At 41.6% G+C, this 19,819-nt stretch overlaps 1 protein-coding gene across 1 annotated transcript; it reads right to left on the reverse strand.

Annotated features, from left to right (window-relative positions):
* Positions 1-9,133: 9,133 nt before the first annotated feature.
* On the reverse strand, positions 9,134-16,715 carry LOC311147587 (macrophage colony-stimulating factor 1-like; the record flags this gene model as incomplete). Its single annotated transcript, XM_084184330.1, has 8 exons — positions 9,134-9,176; positions 9,273-9,322; positions 9,994-10,145; positions 10,384-10,579; positions 10,746-10,916; positions 11,311-11,373; positions 14,161-14,271; positions 16,674-16,715. 8 exons carry the CDS (start codon positions 16,713-16,715, stop codon positions 9,134-9,136), a joined length of 828 nt encoding a protein of 275 aa, XP_084040456.1.
* Between the last annotated feature and the right edge of the window lie 3,104 nt (positions 16,716-19,819).

Below are 19,819 nucleotides of genomic sequence, written 5' to 3' on the forward strand. Positions count from 1 at the left end.
ATGCAATTCAACTGTGTTTTTTTTAGAGTCATATAGAAATAAAAAAACACACTTAATTGCCTGTCATATTTAATTCGATTTCTACCAGCTCATTGTTTGCAGGAATCAAAACCAGCCTCATGTTGCTGCTATGCCTTCTCCTTCATGTTTCACCTTAACGCTCTCACTCAGAGGGTGGGCGGCTCTCCAGACAATACTTCTCTTATTCTGGGGCCATTTTCCACATATTTGAACTAAATCATATTGGGACATCTGTCAAAGACTTCTCTTTTCATCTTTAACAGCTGGTTTTAATCTCTAACAGACAGCAGTTCAATCGAATTATAGGAACGTTTCCCCACTTCTCAAAACGGAGCAGGAATGGAGAGATTATTTACACATCATACAGCTCATACCATGGCATCCACACTGAGGATATGTTATTCACTTGTACCATACATTATAGTACAGAACAGAAGATGTTTGTATGATAGTGTGTGAAATGCACTCAAACATGTTTTAGTGGGGCATGTAAGAAGCAGGCTATAGAGAAATAAAACACATTTGGCTTCTTGAAAAAGTGTTTATGGGGAAACTAGAGCCAGTAGACCAACAGCACTGACAGCCTGCAAGTCTATTGTCTATGACAGTGGTTCACAACTCCAGTCTTTGAGTACCCCCAACAGCACACATTTTTGTTGTGGCCTCGGTCAAAAAACACCTGATTCAACTCATTGAGGGCCTGATGATTAGTTGACAAGTTGAATCAGGTGTGCTTGTCCAAGGCTACAATAAAAATGTGTACTATTGGGGGTACTGGAGGACTGAAGTTGGGAACCACTGGTTCGTTCTGCTCGCTTCCATTTGGTTAGTTTGGTTTGGAACAGGTTAATCTCATATCAAAAGCTCTGCCATTCTCTCTGACCACACCTGATGCAGACCCACAACGATGGAATCACTAAGCATAAATCCACTGGGAACCAAACAAACCAAACGGAAGCGAACAGAATGAAACGGGGAGGGAACTACCTGCATTTGCCCAATAGAAATTCTTGTTTTCTTTACAAGATGTTTTCCTTTTGGAGTAAATGGTTTCAATTGCAATACGTTTTGTAACGGTTTGCTATGGTCTAGGTCTGATCGAATACACCCCTCGTATAAATACTTGGCTGTTGGGTGTGTGATGTCTGCCATTGAAAACAATGGTGTGTAATGTCTGCCATTGAAAACAATGCATATCTTTTTTTCTACACACAATTATTAACTGATGATCTTCCCTGACGTTTCCCCAGCTTTCCATTAGCCTACCTTTTTGAGGCATTTCACAAACTTTTTGATGCAAATTGAAATTATTACACCTTTCCCATATTCAAGTCATTTGACATATTTTCTTATTGGCCTTATGAAAATAGAAACTTGGTTGCAGTTTGTATCTGTGCTAGAATGGTTAAAAAGGTAATACAATGAAAAACTATTAAATATAGGTATTGGTACAGCATTTCCACATCAGTGCATCCCTAACTAACTAAAACCAAATAGAAAGTACACTGCTAAAAACAATTAAGGGAACACTTAAACAACACAATGTAACTCCAAGTCAATCACACTTCTGTGAAATCAATCTGTCCACTTAGGAAGCAACACTGATTGACAGTACATTTCACATGCTGTTGTGCAAATGGAATAGACAACAGGTGGAAATTATAGGCAATTAGCAAGACACCCCCAATAAAGGACTGGTTTTGCAGGTGGTGACCACAGACCACTTCTCAGTTCCTATGCTTCCTGGCTGATGTTTTGGTCACTTTTGAATGCTGGCGGTGCTTTCACTCTAGTGGTAGCATGAGACGGAGTCTACAACCCACACAAGTGGCTCAGGTAGTGCAGCTCATCCAGGATGGCACATCAATGCGAGCTGTGGCAAGAAGGTTTGCTGTGTCTGTCAGCGTAGTGTCCAGAGCATGGAGGCGCTACCAAGAGACAGGCCAGTACATCAGGAGACGTGGAGGAGGCCGTAGGAGGGGAACAACCCAGCAGCAGGACTGCTACCTCCGCCTTTGTGCAAGGAGGAGCAGGAGGAGCACTGCCAGAGCCCTGCAAAATGACCTCCAGCAGGCCACAAATGTGCATGTGTCTGCTCAAACGGTCAGAAACAGACTCCATGAGGGTGGTATGAGGGCCCGACGTCCACAGGTGGGGGTTGTGCTTACAGCCCAACACCGTGCAGGACGTTTGGCATTTGCCAGAGAACACCAAGATTGGCAAATTCGCCACTGGCGCCCTGTGCTCTTCACAGATGAAAGCAGGTTCACACTGAGCACATGTGACAGACGTGACAGAGTCTGGAGACGCCGTGGAGAACGTTCTGCTGCCTGCAACATCCTCCAGCATGACCGGTTTGGCGGTGGGTCAGTCATGGTGTGGGGTGGCATTTCTTTGGGGGACCGCACAGCCCTCCATGTGCTCGCCAGAGGTAGCCTGACTGCCATTAGGTACCGAGATGAGATCCTCAGACCCCTTGTGAGACCATATACTGGTGCGGTTGGCCCTGGGTTCCTCCTAATGCAAGACAATGCTAGACCTCATGTGGCTGGAGTGTGTCAGCAGTTCCTGCAAGAGGAAGGCATTGATGCTATGGACTGGCCCGCCCGTTCCCCAGACCTGAATTCAACTGAGCACATCTGGGACATCATGTCTCGCTCCATCCACCAACGCCACGTTGCACCACAGACTGTCCAGGAGTTGGCGGATGCTTTAGTCCAGGTCTGGGAGGAGATCCCTCAGGAGACCATCTGCCACCTCATCAGGAGCATGCCCAGGCGTTGTAGGGAGGTCATACAGGCACGTGGAGGCCACACACACTACTGAGCCTCATTTTGACTTGTTTTAAGGACATTACATCAAAGTTAGATCAGCCTGTAGTGTGGTTTTCCACTTTAATTTTGAGGGTGACTCCAAATCCAGACCTCCATGGGTTGATACATTTGATTTCCATTGATAATCTTTGTGTGATTTTGTTGTCAGCACATTCAACTATGTAAAGAAAAAAGTATTTAATGAGATTATTTCATTCATTCAGATCTAGGATGTGTTATTTTAGTGTTGCCTTTATTTTTTTGAGCAGTGTATATAGAAATTATAGTGGGCCTCTGCCCTTTTTCTGGCCCGAAAATGGTTTTTGACAAACAAATCGTTCCCCCAGAAAATCTTTGATGCCCTCCATTGAATTTTGAAATCCTGATGTTGCACTCAAGTCAACATTTCCCACCCCTGTTCTATATGGTTATGCAAAGACCTTTACTAGTGAAGGGCATTTAAAGTATTTTCAGTTACATAGCAAATTCTCCAGTATTGAATCAGCACTGAGAGTGTTACATTTAACACTGTTCCAGTGGCTATACGGGTCCACACTTTTCAGTGTTAAATTAACACTTTGCATAGTGTTGTGTTACAGTAACTCGTTTTGGGGTGTTGTTTTAACACTGCATGGTGTAAAGCTTAATTTGCATATTTTCCAGTGTGCCTAGCCTTTTTGAGTGAATTGTAGAGTTACCACCCATGACTGTATTTGTTAGTGACAGAGACATGGTTGTTGAATTCGTACATTTTCAGTCCTGTGGCCTTCACCAAGAGAGATCCTAGGTGAATGTTATCATTAAAATTGGGGCCTCCAAATCACTAAATCTGCCCTTGGGTAGGCTTAAACATTTTTAAAAAGGTAACATAAAGTGGTGAGAGAAAAAGGATTTAGTGGCTATAAAGTTTTAATGAGTTCGTTGATTGGCTGTTTTGAAGCAAGTTCGCAAAATTCCCCCACAGTCAAAGAACTGGAAGCAATATAATGGTACAAAACCTATTAGTTCAGTATTATTACCAGTAATGTTGGCGGTAACTGGATAGGAATTTGTCTAATGAAACTTTTGTAACAGTTTAACTACATTTATTTAATTGACTTGAAACAACAAAACATTTTTTTTTTTTTTATATACAGTGGACAAGGGCACATCATTCACCAATCGCCATAGACATTATTAGAACATATTGATTTTAAGTCAAGTTATAAACATATATATATACATACAATACCAGTCAAAGGTTTGGACACACCTACTCATTCAAGGGTTTTTCTTTATTTTTACTATTTTCTACATTGTAGAATAATAGTGAAGACATCAAAACTATGATATTACACATATGTAATCATGCAGTAACCCAAAAAGTGTTTAGCAAAGTAGCCACCCTTTGCCTTGATGACAGCTCTGCATATTCTTGGCATTCTCTCATCCAGCTTCATGAGGAATGCCTTTTCAAACAGTCTTGAAGGAGTTCCCACATATGCTGAGCACTTGTTGGCTGCTTTTCCTTCACTCTGCGGTCCAACTCATCCCAAACCATCTCAATTGGGTTGAGGTCGGGTGATTATGGAGGTTAGGTCATCTGATGCAGCACTCCATCACTCTTCTTCTTGGTCAAATAGCCCTTACAAAGCCTGGAGGTATGTTTTGGGTCATTGTCCTGTTGAAAAACAAATGATAGTCCCACTAAATGCAAACCAGATGGGATGGCGTATCGCTGCAGAATGCTGTGGTAGCCATGCTGGTTAACTGTGCCTTGAATTCTAAATAAATCACTGACAGTGTCACCAGCAAAGCACCCCCACACCATCACACCTCCTCCTCCATGCTTCACAGTGGGAACTACACATGCAGAGATAATCTATTCACCTACTCTGCGTCTCACAAAGACACGGCGGTTGGAACCAAAAGTCTCCAATTTGGACTCCAGACCATAGGACAGATTTCCACCGGTCTAATGTCCATTGCTCGTGTTTCTTGGCCCAAGCAAGTCTCTTCTTCTTATTGGTGTCCTTTAGTAGTGGTTTCTTTGCAGCAATTCGACCATGAAGGCCTGATTCACACAGTCACCTCTGAAGAGTTGATGTTGAGATGTGTCTGTTACTTGAACTCTGTGAACCATTTATTTGGGTTGCAATTTCTGACGCTGGTAACTAATGAACTTATCCTCTGCAGCAGAGGTAACTCAGGGTCTTCCATTCCTGTGGCGGTCCTCCTGAGAGCCAGTTTCATCATAGCCCTTGATGGTTTTTATGACTGCACTTGAAGAAACTTTCAAAGTTCTTGAAATTGTCCGTATTGACTGACCATCATGTCTTAATGTAATGATGGACTGTCGTTTCTCTTTGTTTATTTGAGCCGTTCTTGCCATAATATGGACTTGGTCTTTTACCAAATAGGGCTATATTCTGTATACCCCCACTACCTTGTCACAACACAACACTGATTGGCTCAAATGCATTAAGAAGGAAAGAAATTCCACAAATTAACTTTTAAGAAGGCACACCTGTTAATTGAAATGCATTCCAGGTGACTACCTCATGAAGCTGGTTGAGAGAATGCCAAGAGTGTGCAAAGCTGTCATGAAGGCAAAGGGTAGCTATTAGAAGAATCTCAAATCTCAAATATATTTTGATTTGTTTAACACTTTTTTGATTAGCTACATGATTCCATAGGTGTTATTTCATCGTTTTGATGTCTTCACTATTATTCTACAATGTAGAAAATACACTGCTCAAAAAAATAAAGGGAACACTTAAACAACACATCCTAGATCTGAATGAAGGAAATAATCTTATTAAATACTTTTTTCTTTACATAGTTGAATGTGCTGACAACAAAATCACACAAAAACTATCAATGGAAATCAAATGTATCAACCCATGGAGGTCTGGATTTGGAGTCACCCTCAAAATTAAAGTGGAAAACCACACTACAGGCTGATCCAACTTTGATGTAATGTCCTTAAAACAAGTCAAAATGAGGCTCAGTAGTGTGTGTGGCCTCCACGTGCCTGTATGACCTCCCTACAACACCTGGACATGCTCCTGATGAGGTGGCAGATGGTCTCCTGAGGGATCTCCTCCCAGACCTGGACTAAAGCATCCGCCAACTCCTGGACAGTCTGTGGTGCAACGTGGCGTTGGTGGATGGAGCGAGACATGATGTCCCAGATGTGCTCAGTTGGATTCAGGTCTGGGGAACGGGCGGGCCAGTCCATAGCATCAATGCCTTCCTCTTGCAGGAACTGCTGACACACTCCAGCCACATGAGGTCTAGCATTGTCTTGCATTAGGAGGAACCCAGGGCCAACCGCACCAGCATATGGTCTCACAAGGGGTCTGAGGATCTCATCTCGGTACCTAATGGCAGTCAGGCTACCTCTGGCGAGCACATGGAGGGCTGTGCGGCCTCCCAAAGAAAAGCCACCCCACACCATGACTGACCCACCGCCAAACCGGTCATGCTGGAGGATGTTGCAGGCAGCAGAACGTTCTCCACGGCGTCTCCAGACTCTGTCATGTCTGTCACATGTGCTCAGTGTGAACCTGCTTTCGTCTGTGAAGAGCACAGGGCGCCAGTGGCGAATTTGCCAATCTTGGTGTTCTCTGGCAAATGCCAAACGTCCTGCACGGTGTTGGGCTGTAAGCATAACCCCCACCTGTGGACGTCGGGCCCTCATACCACCCTCATGGAGTCTGTTTCTGACCGTTTGAGCAGACACATGCACATTTGTGGCCTGCTGGAGGTCATTTTGCAGGGCTCTGGCAGTGCTCCTCCTGCTCCTCCTTGCACAAAGGCGGAGGTAGCGGTCCTGCTGCTGGGTTGTTGCCCTCCTACGGCCTCCTCCTCGTCTCCTGATGTACTGGCCTGTCTCCTGGTAGCGCCTCCATGCTCTGGACACTACGCTGACAGACACAGCAAACCTTCTTGCCGCAGCTCGCATTGATGTGCCATCCTGGATGAGCTGCACTACCTGAGCCACTTGTGCGGGTTGTAGACTCCGTCTCATGCTACCACTAGAGTGAAAGCACCGCCAGCATTCAAAAGTGACCAAAACATCAGCCAGGAAGCATAGGAACTGAGAAGTGGTCTGTGGTCACCACCTGCAGAACCACTTCTTTATTGGGGGTCTCTTGCTAATTGCCTATAATTTCCACCTGTTGTCTATTCCATTTGCAAAACAGCATGTGAAATGTATTGTCAATCAGTGTTGCTTCCTAAGTGGACAGTTTCATTTCACAGAAGTGTGATTGACTTGGAGTTACATTGTGTTGTTTAAGTGTTCCCTTTATTTTTTTGAGCAGTGTAGTAAAAATAAAGAAAAACCCTTGATTGAGTAGGTGTGTCCAAACTTTTGACTGGTACTGTACAACATGATGGAGAGCACATATGCCGTATACACAGTGCATTTGGACAGTATTCAGACCCCTTGACTTTTTCCACATTTTGTTACATTACAGCCTTATTCTAATATGGATTAAATTGGATAACATTTTCCTCATCAATCTACACACAAGACTCCATAATGACAAAGCAAAAACAGGTTTTAGAAATGTTTCCAAATGTATTAAAAATATAAATACTGAAATATTTCATTTACATAAGTATTCAGACCCTTTACTCAGTACTTTGTTTAAGCACCTTTGGCAGTGATTACAGCCTCAAGTCTTTTTGGGTATGACGCTACAAGCTTGGCACACCTGTATTTGTGGATTTTCTCCGATTCATCTCTGCAGATCCTCTCAAGCTCTGTCAGGTTGGATGGGGAGCGTCGCTGCACATCTATTTTCAGGTATCTCCAGAGATATTAGATCGGGCTCGAGTCCAGGCTCTGGCTGGGCCACTCAAGGACATTCAGAGACTTGTCCCGAAGCCACTCCTGCGATGTCTTGGCTGTGTGCTTAGGGTCGTTGTCCTGTTGGAAGGTGAACCTTCACCCCAGTCTGAGGTCCTGAGCGCTCTGGAGCAGGTTTTCATCAAGGATCTCTCTGTACTTTGCTCCGTTCATCTTTCCCTACATCCTGACTAGTCTCCCAGTCCCTGCCGCTGAAAAACATCCCCACAGCATGATGCTGCCACCCCCATTCTTCACCGTAGGGATGGTGCCAAGTTTTCTCCAGACGTGATGTTTGTTATTCAGGTCAAAGAGTTTAATCTTGGTTTCATCAGTCCAGAGAATCTTGTTTCTCATGGTCAGAGTTCTTTAGGTGCCTTTTGGCAAACTCCAAGCGGGCTGTCATGTGCCTTTTACTGAGGAGTGGCTTCCGTCTGGCCACTCTACCATAATTGCCTGATTGGTGGAGTGCTGCAAAGATGGTTGTCCTTCTGGAAGGTTCTCCTATCTCCACAGAGGAACTCTGGAGCTCTGTCAGAGTGACCATCGGGTTCTTGGTCACCTCACTGACCAAGGCTCTTCTCACCCGATTGCTCAGTTTGGCTGGGCGGCCAGCTCTAGGAAGAGTCTTGGTGGTTCCAAACTTCTTCCATTTAGCAATGATGGAGGCCACTGTGTTCTTGGGGACCTTCAATGCTGCAGAAATTTTTTGGTACCCTTCCCCAGATCTGTTCCTCGACACAATCCTGTCTCGGAGCTCTACGGACAATTCCTTCGACCTCATGGCTTGGATTTTGCTCTGACATGCACTGTCTACTGTGGGACCTTATTTAGACAGGTGTGTGCCTTTCCAAATCATGTCCAATCAATTCAATTTACCACAGGTGAACGCCAATCAAGTTGTAGAAACATCTCAAGGATGATCAATGGCTGCACCTGAGCTCAGTTTCGAGTCTCATAGCAAAGGGTCTGAATACATATGTAAATAAGGTATTTATGTTTCGCTTTGTTATTGTGGGGTATTGTGTGTAGATTGATGAGGAACATTTTTAATTTAATACATTTTAGAATAAGGCTGTAACATAATAAAATGTGGAAAAAGTCAAGGGATCTGAATACTTTCTGAATGCACTGTATACACACACAATATACAATATAGATTATCAAAACATCCCCTACTTGAAAGGCTTATCAAAAAGAGAAGGTTCATTAAAATCCATTGATAGTGCTTATGGTGCCTGCCGGCCAGAAAAATACTGGAAATTTCTATGGAATGTCTAACACTATTGGACTTTATGTATTAGAGTTGAGAGCTTCAGGTAAATCCTCATCTCCAGATGTGCTCCTCCATCAGTAGCAATCTGTCTTTTATGGCCTTCTGGCAGAGAGGAAGAGTATTCAGTATTCAGCAGATACATGGACAGACTGACAGATGATAGATGGACTGAAAATAATACTCACTTTATTGCACCTGCATCTCTATGTCCTGAATATCTGTACGCAAACTATAAGTAAAACTTTGAATTAGAAGTTACATATATGTGTTGTTTGTCATCATTTTGCATTGCCTTGATTACACTAGATACTGTGTGATACTTTACCTTGAGTTTTGGTACACTTGTGATGTGTGTTGATAAGTACTGTGGAACATCTGTGGTGGAACAAAATCACACAAATAAACAAATGTGTCAATTGCATTTAAAACATGTTTTTTTCTGCCTTTTCTTCCTTTTTACTGTGATACTGAATTTAAACGCAGCAGGGGTCTTTAATGCTGATTATGAATTCCTGCAGTCAAATGACCAAATTGCCCGCTTATTGTCTCATGGATGGAATTCTATTAATATTTTTCATAATTTCATAATTAATAAACATTATATATATTTTTATGCCGAAAATCCTATGTTTCTATGTCAAATGGTTTAGTTATATTTCAGTCTTCTGTGATGTACATAAAGTGTAATATTGGGATGCAAACTCAGAATTGAATACATTTCAACTATTTTTCTTAATACCATAACAATGTGTGTGAGGTGTATACTTTTGTTTCAAAGTAGATTTGTTTAAGACTACCAAGAAACACTCTGAGTGACCTTGATTTAGCCCACCGCAGTAAAAGGTTAACTTCAACTCACACGTGGTCCCGTGTGGCTCAGTTGGTAGAGCATGGTGCTTGTAACGCGTGGGTTCGATTCCCATGGGGACCAGTATGAAAAAAGTATGAAAATGTATGCACTCACTACTGTAAGTCGCTCTGGATAAGAGCGTCTGCTAAATGACTAAAATGCAATGTAAATGTAACTTGTCAGTCTGCATTATTACCTTGTGTGTGATGAGGCAATAGAGAGTGAATATGAACATCAGTACTCCACAGACTGATGGAGCTATGACCATGAAATCAAACTTCAGGTCTCCATCTTGGTCTCCATCTAGACCAGTCTGAGGGGCTTTCGCTGAGTCCCAAAAGGTGCTTACTGTGGACGACGAGATAGGTCATAACAGCCGGGTTAAAATATGGACAAGGTCCAGGTTACGATCATCAGATCGCTCGGCTAGTTCAAGCATACAACAAACACCAGAGGACAGTGGGTCTGATTCTGTAAGCTACTTTGATAAATTGCCATACTGTATCATTATATTCTATAATAATGTAATTCCCAGTTTTAGGCCTTCGCCAGGGAACCTCTCAAGAACCTTGAGGAAGTTGTCCACCTGTAGTCAGAGAGAGCGCTGTAGGGAGGGCTGTGGGGGGCTCTGCTGTGTCTGTGTACTCCCTCTCACAGCTCCAGTCTACTGGGGAGTCCCTGGTGGTCACCAGCTCCCAGTACTCAGACAGGACATCCTGCACCCTCCCCAGTGCCTCTGATGGGGAACTGCTGAATGACATCCCAAACCTCACTGGGTCATCCTGGTCAATAGAGTCAGAGAGGAATGTTGGTAAAATGTACATGTCCTATCAATACAATTATACAAGAGTGTTATGAGCTTAGTTTTAAGTTCCTTAAATCCTCTTTAAAACACCCAACTTAGGCTGTTATTCAAGAGATATCTTCAGCATCAAACCACCCCCTCACCTCCAGCTCCTCGTTGATCTGTGGTACACATCTCTGAGAGTAGATGTTGTGGATGAGACCGATCAGAGACAGGACGTAGCTGTGGTTGTCTGAGCCCTGGGTGTATCTGAAGTGGCTGGTCAGGAGCTCCAAGATCCAGGGCAGGGCAGCTTTCACATAGCAACATTTACTCTGTCAGGGAATGGAAGAAGAACAGTCAATATTCATATTAGTTTGATATCAGTGACTTACTCTGGCCTAGCCATAACCTCATCCCCAGGTGCAATTGCTACCGCATAGAGCCGGCTGGTAGGTGAGATTAACCTGGCCATAATACTAATAGGTAATGCTTATTTTTACAGTCCTTTTAGGATCAATTATGTGGTGGACATTGGATACTTTCTGGCACTCCTCTCAAATAATAGCACATCATTTGTAACCTTTCGTACCAAAACCAAACAAAGTTTTATTTCTTAAAGTAAAAAAACAAAAAATAGTTAACTAAAAGTATAAACTAATGTTCTTTATGAATTTGCCTATGATCTCCCATGTTTTCACTGCACATGATGTATAAAAATGACCTTACCAAACTTCTCCGCTCAATTAATGTGTAGGTTATTGAGCATCCACTCTGCAACTGGTTATCTATCTATGTTAAACAGAAATAAACACAGAAACCAACATATCTGTTAGAAGTCATTAATAACATATGCAGTTGAAGTCGGAAGTTTACATACACCTTAGCCAAATACATTTAAACTCAATTTTTCACAATTCCTGACATTTTATCCTAGTAAAAATTCCCTGTCTTAGGTCAGTTAGGATCACCACTTTATTTTAAGAATGTGAAATGTCAGAATAATAGTAGAGAGAATGATTTATTTCAGATTGTATTTCTTTCATCACATTCCCAGTGGGTCAGAAGTTTACATACACTCAATTAGTATTTGGTGGCATTGCCTTTAAATTGTTTAACTTGGGTCAAACGTTTTGGGTAGCCTTCCACAAGCTTCCCACAATAAGTTGGGTGAATTTTGGCCCATTCCTCCTGACAGAGCTGGTGTAACTGAGTCAGGTTTGTAGGCCTCCTTGCTCGCACACGCTTTTTCAGTTCTGCCCACAAATCTTCTATTGGATTGAGGTCAGGGATTTGTGATGGCCACTCCAATACCTTGACTTTGTTGTCCTTAAGCCATTTTGCCACAACTTTGGAAGTATGCTTGGGGTCATTGTCCATTTGGAAGACCCATTTGCGACCAAGCTTTAACTTCCTGACTGATGTCTTGAGATGTTGCTTCAATATATCCAAATAATTTTCCTTCCTCATGATGCCATCTATTTGTGAAGTGCACCAGTCCCTCCTGCAGCAAAGCACCCCCACAAAATTATGCTGCCACCCCCGTGCTTCACGGTTGGGATGGTGTTCTTCGACTTGCAAGGATCCCCTTTTTCCTCCAAACATAATGATGGTCATTATGGCCAAACAGTTCTATTTTTGTTTCATCAGACCAGAGGACATTTCTCTAAAAAGTACGATCTTTGTCCCCATGTGCAGTTGCAAACCGTAGTCTGGCTTTTTTATGGCGGTTTTGGGGCAGTGGCTTCTTCCTTGCTGAGTGGCCTTTCAGGATATGTCGATATAGGACTAGTTTTACTGTGGATATAGATACTTTTGTACCTGTTTCCTCCAGCATCTTCACAAGGTTATTTGTTGTTGTTCTGGGATTGATTTGCACTTTTCGCACCAAAGTACGTTCATCTCTAGGAGACAGAACACGTCTCCTTCTTGAGCGGTATGACGGCTGCGTGGTCCCATGGTGTTTATTCTTGCGTACTATTGTTTGTACAGATCAGGCAAGGATGAACCAGACTTGTGGAGGTAAAAAAAAAAAAAATCAGAGGTCTTGGCTGATTTCTTTTGATTTTCCCATGATGTCAAGCAAAGAGGCACTGAGTTTGAAGGTAGGTCTTGAAATACATCCACAGGTACACCTCCAATTGACTCAAATGATGTCAACTAGCCTATCAGAAGCTTCTAAAGCCATGACATCATTTTCTGGAATTTCCCAAGCTGTTTAAAGGCACAGTCAACTTAGTGTATGTAAACTTCTGACCCACTGGAAATGTGATGCATTGAATTATAAGTGAAATAATCTGTCTGTAAACAACTGTTGGAAAAATTACTTGTGTCATGCACAAAGTAGATGTCCTAACCGACTTGCCAAAACGATAGTTTGTTAACAAGAAATTTGTGGAGTGGTTGAAAAACGAGTTTTAATGACTCCAACCTAAATGTATGTAAACTTCCGACTTCAACTGTATATCAACTTCTCATATCTTGTGTTCATGACAGGAATATGATCTACATTCAACAATCCCAATGAATGTCTAATGGTTCTTGTCTAACTGCAAAAATGTAAACTTGGCCATAACTTTAATATGCTCCCCACAGTGATATACTCCCCAAAGTTATTCCCACTTTGATCAAAAATGTATTTTTGGAAATCTCACCAATAGATCACTCTTGGTTATGTATCGAACTATCATGGTCCAAACACACCAAGACAGTCGTGAAGAGGGCACGACAAAGCCTATTCCCCCTCAGGAGACTGAAAAGATTTGGCATGGGTCCTCAGATCCTAAAAAAATTATACAGCTGCACCATCGAGAGCATCCTGACTGGTTGCATCACCGCCTGGTATGGCAACTGCTTGGCCTCCGACCGCAAGGCACTACAGAGGGTAGTGCGTACGGCCCAGTACATCACTGGGGCCAATCTTCCTGCCATCCAGGACCTCTAACCAGGCGGTGTCAGAGGAAGGCCCTTAAAATTGTCAAAGACTCCAGCCACCCTAGTCATAGACTGTTCTCTCTGCTACCGCACGGCAAGCGGTACCGGAGTGCCAAGTCTAGGTCCAAAAGACTTCTCAACAGCTTCTACCCCCAAGCCATAAGACTCCTGAACAGCTAATCATGGCTACCCAGACTATTTGCACTGCCCCCCCCCCCCACCCCATCCTTTTACGCTGCTGCTACTCTGTTAATTATTTATGCATAGTCACTTTAACTCTACCCACATGTACAAATTACTTCAACTACCTCAACTAGCTGGTGCCCCCGCACATTGACTCTGCACCGGTACCCCCCGTATATATAGCCTCCCTACTGTTATTTTATTTTACTTCTGCTCTTTTTTTCTCAACACTTTTTTTGTTGTTGTTTTATTTTAACTTTTTTGTTAAAAATAAATGCACTGTTGGTTAAGGGCTGTAAGTAAGCATTTCACTGTAATGTCTGCACCTGTTGTATTCGGCGCATGTGGCCAATAAAATTTGATTTGATTTGATTTGATTCATTTTTTCATATTATACGAGTTTTATACAACTTTAATTTGTTCATGTTTTTTTCTATTGTTCGTTCTAGCTGTACTACTCACCAGGCGTCTTATGGTCAGCAGGTGATGTCTGGTGATAGAGTGTCTGCATGGACCAGGGTCTCCCATGGTCAAGGGGAGACTCAGGAACACTATCACACAGAGACACTTTACCTGAAAGGGAGGGAAACCATGTTTATTGTTGCTCTGATGAAGATCTGAAACCAATGGTGAAACGTATCAGCTTCATGAACAGAAAAATAAAAGAGTAAAAAATGTGTTGACTTTTTTTGAATATTATATGTTAAAGCTAAAATCCTTTGTTGATACATCAATTTTTTGACTTATACATTAATGATAACTGCCTAAATAAAGTAAAGAGTAAATGAGGGATACAAAGTATATTGAAAGCAGGTGCTTCAACACAGGTGTGGTTCCTGAGTTATTTAAGCAAATAAAACATCCCATTATCTTTAGGGTCATATATAAAAATGCCCAGTTGCCCATTATTTTGGCTACCATGGCTAGAAGAAGAGATCTCAGTGACTTTGAAAGAGGAGTCTCTGGAGCGACAATTGAGACAGCATTTTCCACCACCATCAACAAAACACAAAATTATGGAATTTATTGTGGAAAAATTGGTTTGTGTCCCTCCAATAGAGTTCCAGACAATCTATGCCAAGGCGCATTGAAGTTGTCATGGCAGCGCCCAATTAAGACTTTATTTAGACAGTTACCTGTATATACCCATTGATTCTTAAAAAATTTAACTTATAAATCCCTCATGAGCTTAGTTCACATGTCATACCCCATCAGAACCCAAAATATACGCTGGTTTTACTCCATTTGTTTTTAAACAACGTAAATGTAATCCAACACTGTATAGTGTCAAAACATGGTACAACTATAATTTTTATATCATGGATGGTCAGTCCTTGCATCCTTAGCTCTGTCTATGAATTTGAGAGTGGTTACATTTCTCCAGGACCATCCCTCAGCTTTTTACCAAATCAAAGGCAGGGTGACGCTTTGTTATTGTTTCAACTGTGGAATATAGCTTTAAATAATATATAAAACATCATATTTCCTATTTCTCAATGGACTTTGTTCCTATGAATATTGAAACCATATTTTGTGGTTTGTTGCACAGTGGATGATTGAATAGCATTTGGACTTTACTACACTGTTCTTAGAATCCTATGAGACACACAATGTTTTCTCTCTGTTTCTACATCATCCCATCTCCTGGTTTTGTTTTTAAAAAATGGACTCAGGTTTTTGTTTTCCTGTTGTTTGAGATGGGCCTTTAGTTGAGGGGAATTCTGTAATAATCGAAAATAACAATCAACGAGCTTCCATACAGATGATCCACATTCATGCAGTACTGTACATTATAGTCACATGATGTGAAGTTAACCACCCATGCCGTGTTTGATCGTTTTCATCAGTAGTTACATCTATTCATTTCAAACCTGTTGGAGACAAACCTGAAAATGTACAACTACACTGAGCAAAAATATAAACGCAACATGTAAAGTGTTGGTCGCATGTTTCATGAGCTGAAATAAAAGATTCCAGAAAGTTTCCATATGCACAAAAAGCTTATTTCTCTCAAATTCTGTGCACAAATCTGCTTACATCCCTGTTAGTGAGCATTTCTCCTTTGTCAAGACAATCCATCCAACTGACAGGTGTGGCATATCAAGAAGCTGATTAAACAGCAGGATCATTACACAGGTGCATCTTGTCACTCTAAAATGTTCCGTTTTGTCACACAACACAATGCCACAGATGTCTCAAGTTTTCAGGGAGCGTACAATTGGCATGCTGACTGCAGGAATGTTCACCAGAGCTGTTGCCAGAGAATGTAATGTTCATTTCTCTACCATAAGCCACCTCCAACGTCGTTTTGGAGAATTTGGCAGTACGTCCAACCGGCCTCACAACCGCAGACCACGTGTATGGCGTCGTGTGGGCGAGCGGTTTGCTAATGTCAATGTTGTGAACAGAGTGCCCCATGGTGGCGGTGGGGTTATGGTATGGGCAGGCATTTTCTGATCCATGCTTCTACCTTTTTTTAAGGTATCTGTGACCAACAGATGCATTTCTGTATTCCCAGTCATGTGAAATCCATATATTAGGGCCTAATAAATGTATTTCAATTGACTTATATTATCTTATATGACCTGTAATTCAGTAAAATCTTTGAAATTGTTGCATGTTGTGAAATTGTTAGATATTATTTATTTATTTATTTATTTTATTACTGCACTGTCAGAGTAGAAGCACAAGCATTTCACTACACCCGCAATAACATCTGCTAAACACGTGTATGTGACAAATACAATTTGATTTTATTTGATGTCACTAAAACAAAAAATAGAAGTACATTCACACTTACAAATGAGGGACATACTGTAGATTATTTAATTGTTTTATTTTAAGATCAACTCGCAGGGAAAAATGCTGCAATTGTAGACGAATCAAACAGAATACCGTCAATGTCAAAGGAAGTTTTGACAAAAGATTTCCTTCAAAAGAGCATTGTATCATGCAGAAGTAACTGTGTCTCTTACCTTGGTTTTGCACTGAATGTGGGCTGGCACGTGAAGGTTCATCTGGCTCACATACGAAAATAGAGAAGACCAGACTCCTCTGTCAGAAGCATTGGAGCCGATAGAGGATGAGTCTCTCCTCTTCTAGCCCTGATCAATCCCTCTAGTAAACCTCTGGAGACAAGGTATGCACTAAAGAGAACCTGACAGTCCTGTGGCGTGGAAGGATCTGAGGTTCCCCCAGCATGGAGTGATGTGGTTTTACTCCCCTCCGAAAGGTTTAGCGCTCACAGTGTGACTGCCTGCCTTAGCTGTAACTCAGAAACTGTTTTAAGATCTCCCTCCTCCTGCTCTCTCTCATATGGTCCACAGGAAACTATGCTCCGTATCCCAGCTTGGTGTTTTTCCATTAACCGCTGGAGGGTCATGACTTGAGACAAATATTGGTCTAGTTTTCTAGATAACTAAAATGTTTTATGTGGTCTTGGTTCCCTGCACAGAATAAACTTTTGGAACCACTGTGCAACTACACTTAGATGCAATGCTTCACAGAAACACAGGTAGCGCAAGGTGATAATGCCTTACAGATGTTCAACACATTGTGCCATATATTTTAGAGTAAATTCCTGGACATAGGAAATTCTCTTTAACTTTTCAGCTCTCCCAGTATGGATGTTAATATGCCAAATAAACATCTGGCAGAGAAAATAAAGTAAATCCTGGTGAAAGTACATTGACTCAAACATTGTGTTTTTTACAATCTATTTCAACTTTGTGTACCATTAAGAATGCCAGTTTGCATTTCTTTGCGTTTGAGGTTGAGTTTCTTTATCACTGTATCAATAGCCCACATCTAGATCACCCTAAGGGAGAAGCGAACAGGGAGCACACTTTTCACTCCTTAACCCAACACCTAGCGACACACATACCAGTATCATAATAACAATATAACGTTTGATCCAAAACAGATCTTCGCCTGGTTTCCATTTTGCTTACTTGTTTATGCCTGGTTTCTCCTCTTGTCATCTGGTGTGCTGTCCTCAGGGGTGTCATGAACCCATTATTTTTGAAGGGCCACGAAGTACGTGAAGATGGAGGGTTGGAGAAACAGCTTTTTCTTGCAATCTAGAGCCAAAATCATTATGCCTAATTCTATGTAAAAAATATGTATTTTTTTTCCAGAATAGTTTATCTAAGCATACCGCTTTACCTGTTCAATTGTCATTTTGAGGATGTCATTCTGACTGTTGTAAATCACACATATCAATATACTGCACTAGCATGCCTAGGATATTACATCCAAATTACCACACAGTACATGGGATCATAACACTCATCATCAATACAGGCACATATCATGGCATCATAATTAATACACAAATATTATCATATTATCATAAGGTGCCAGATTGCATTTAAACCAATGATTTTTATGCATATCTAAGCATACCTCTTGAGCTGTCTGTATCCTCCTGACTGGTGGTTCTTTTTTTTAAATAAGTTAAATATGTTTCTCTGCATATCTGTTAAAAGCTGGGTAAAAAGATTGAAAGGAATGAGTCTTCAGTAGATTTAGTAATTTCTTGCTTTTCTAAAGTCTACCAACCTTACCAGCAGGCATGCCAGATAAGATAGTTAGACAAGCTAGCTACTCTAACTTGATTGATAGCCTGAAATTGATTGGTAGCTAGTTATGAGGTTGGGAGATTGGGAACCTATCTGGGCTAGCTAATGCCAACTTCATAAAATTGCTAGGTGATTAGTATTACAGAGAAACAACAAAACATTTTTGTTTAATTTATTAATCAAGAAAGAAGCAATAAGATGGGAGTCCTGCCCATCACCAGCAGCTAAAATCAAATAAAATGCTGTGTGTGCACGCACTAGAGTATCTAGCTTCCTGCTTACCATATCTTTACTTTGTGGTGCACCTTGGAAGGAACCACTTACTAGCTAGAATAATGGGATGCAGAGTTCTCTTTGCCTGGTACAGTCAGTCTGCCCTCTCCACAAAACACTGCTGACATATCTTTTTATAAATAATTATGATAAAATTTGGGTTTAAAAATTAAGTTTCATAATTAATTTAACATCTGATTTTTTTTTTAACAGGACAAATCTGAGGGGACACGTGCCCGTTGTGCCCCTATGGGCATGACAACTCTAGTTATCCTTCAACCAATCAGAGTCAATTTATTTTGCTTCCTTTTGTTCTCCTGCTTCCCTGTATCTGAGACATCGGACTTAAAACATTTTTCTTCAGAAAAATAAGAGCTATCGAGTGAGCTCAAAGGTTATTGCCTTTTACAAAACACTCTGTTATGCGTGTTCCAAAGTACCAGGGTTAAAAGTAGCAGTGCTAGTATCTTCTATTTTTTAAAGTTAAACAATTCATGGATGTGCTGGGATGAGGGCAAGGAAACTGTTGTTTGTCTTCCAGTCTAGGTATCTTTATTGTCTCTATACCCTCCATCACTGCACAGACTTCCCCTATGAAAACAACCCCACAATAGTTCTCAACAAATATGACAGCATGTATTGTTTTTATCTCTTTCTGTGTCTACTAACTAGAACTGAGGTTAAAGATACACGAACAGAGTCTATCTTCAGTAATTCTGTTTGCAGAGCAGGTTTCACTTTCAACGTCATCCTCCAGGGACAGGTTGCTATGACTAAGCATGACCTTTCCGACCTGTGATTGTTCATTACCTCTGACCGTTATGGTTGAGCTGTACACTGAAATGGCCTTATGTTTCCTTGAGGACATCATGGGACATGCCCATCCTGTCCTGTTTCGTTTCAGAGGAATCACTCTACAATACAGTAGATGTTAAGTTTAGCTGAAGTAGAATTACTTCACTCCACTTACACCCATGAATGGTGGAAAAATAGACATGCTCATACACGTTTTCTAAATAATGACCCAGCCAGCTGGCACATGGTGAGAGAAAGCACAGCATCGAGAGAGAGCAATCAGAGAGAAAAGAGAGTGAGAAGATAATAACATAAGGATGAGTGTTCAGACACCACGCTGTGAAAGGCATCTTCAGAGGGGCGAGAACAGCAGGAAAGAGAATAAATCACTCAACCGGTTTTTACATCCACCCCGCATCCACCACATACAATGTGTGCTATTTTCACGCCATCAGTGCCACATTAGATTAACA

This window comes from Coregonus lavaretus (genome assembly GCF_964263955.1).
Source record: "Coregonus lavaretus genome assembly, chromosome: 20".
NCBI lineage: Eukaryota > Metazoa > Chordata > Actinopteri > Salmoniformes > Salmonidae > Coregonus > Coregonus lavaretus.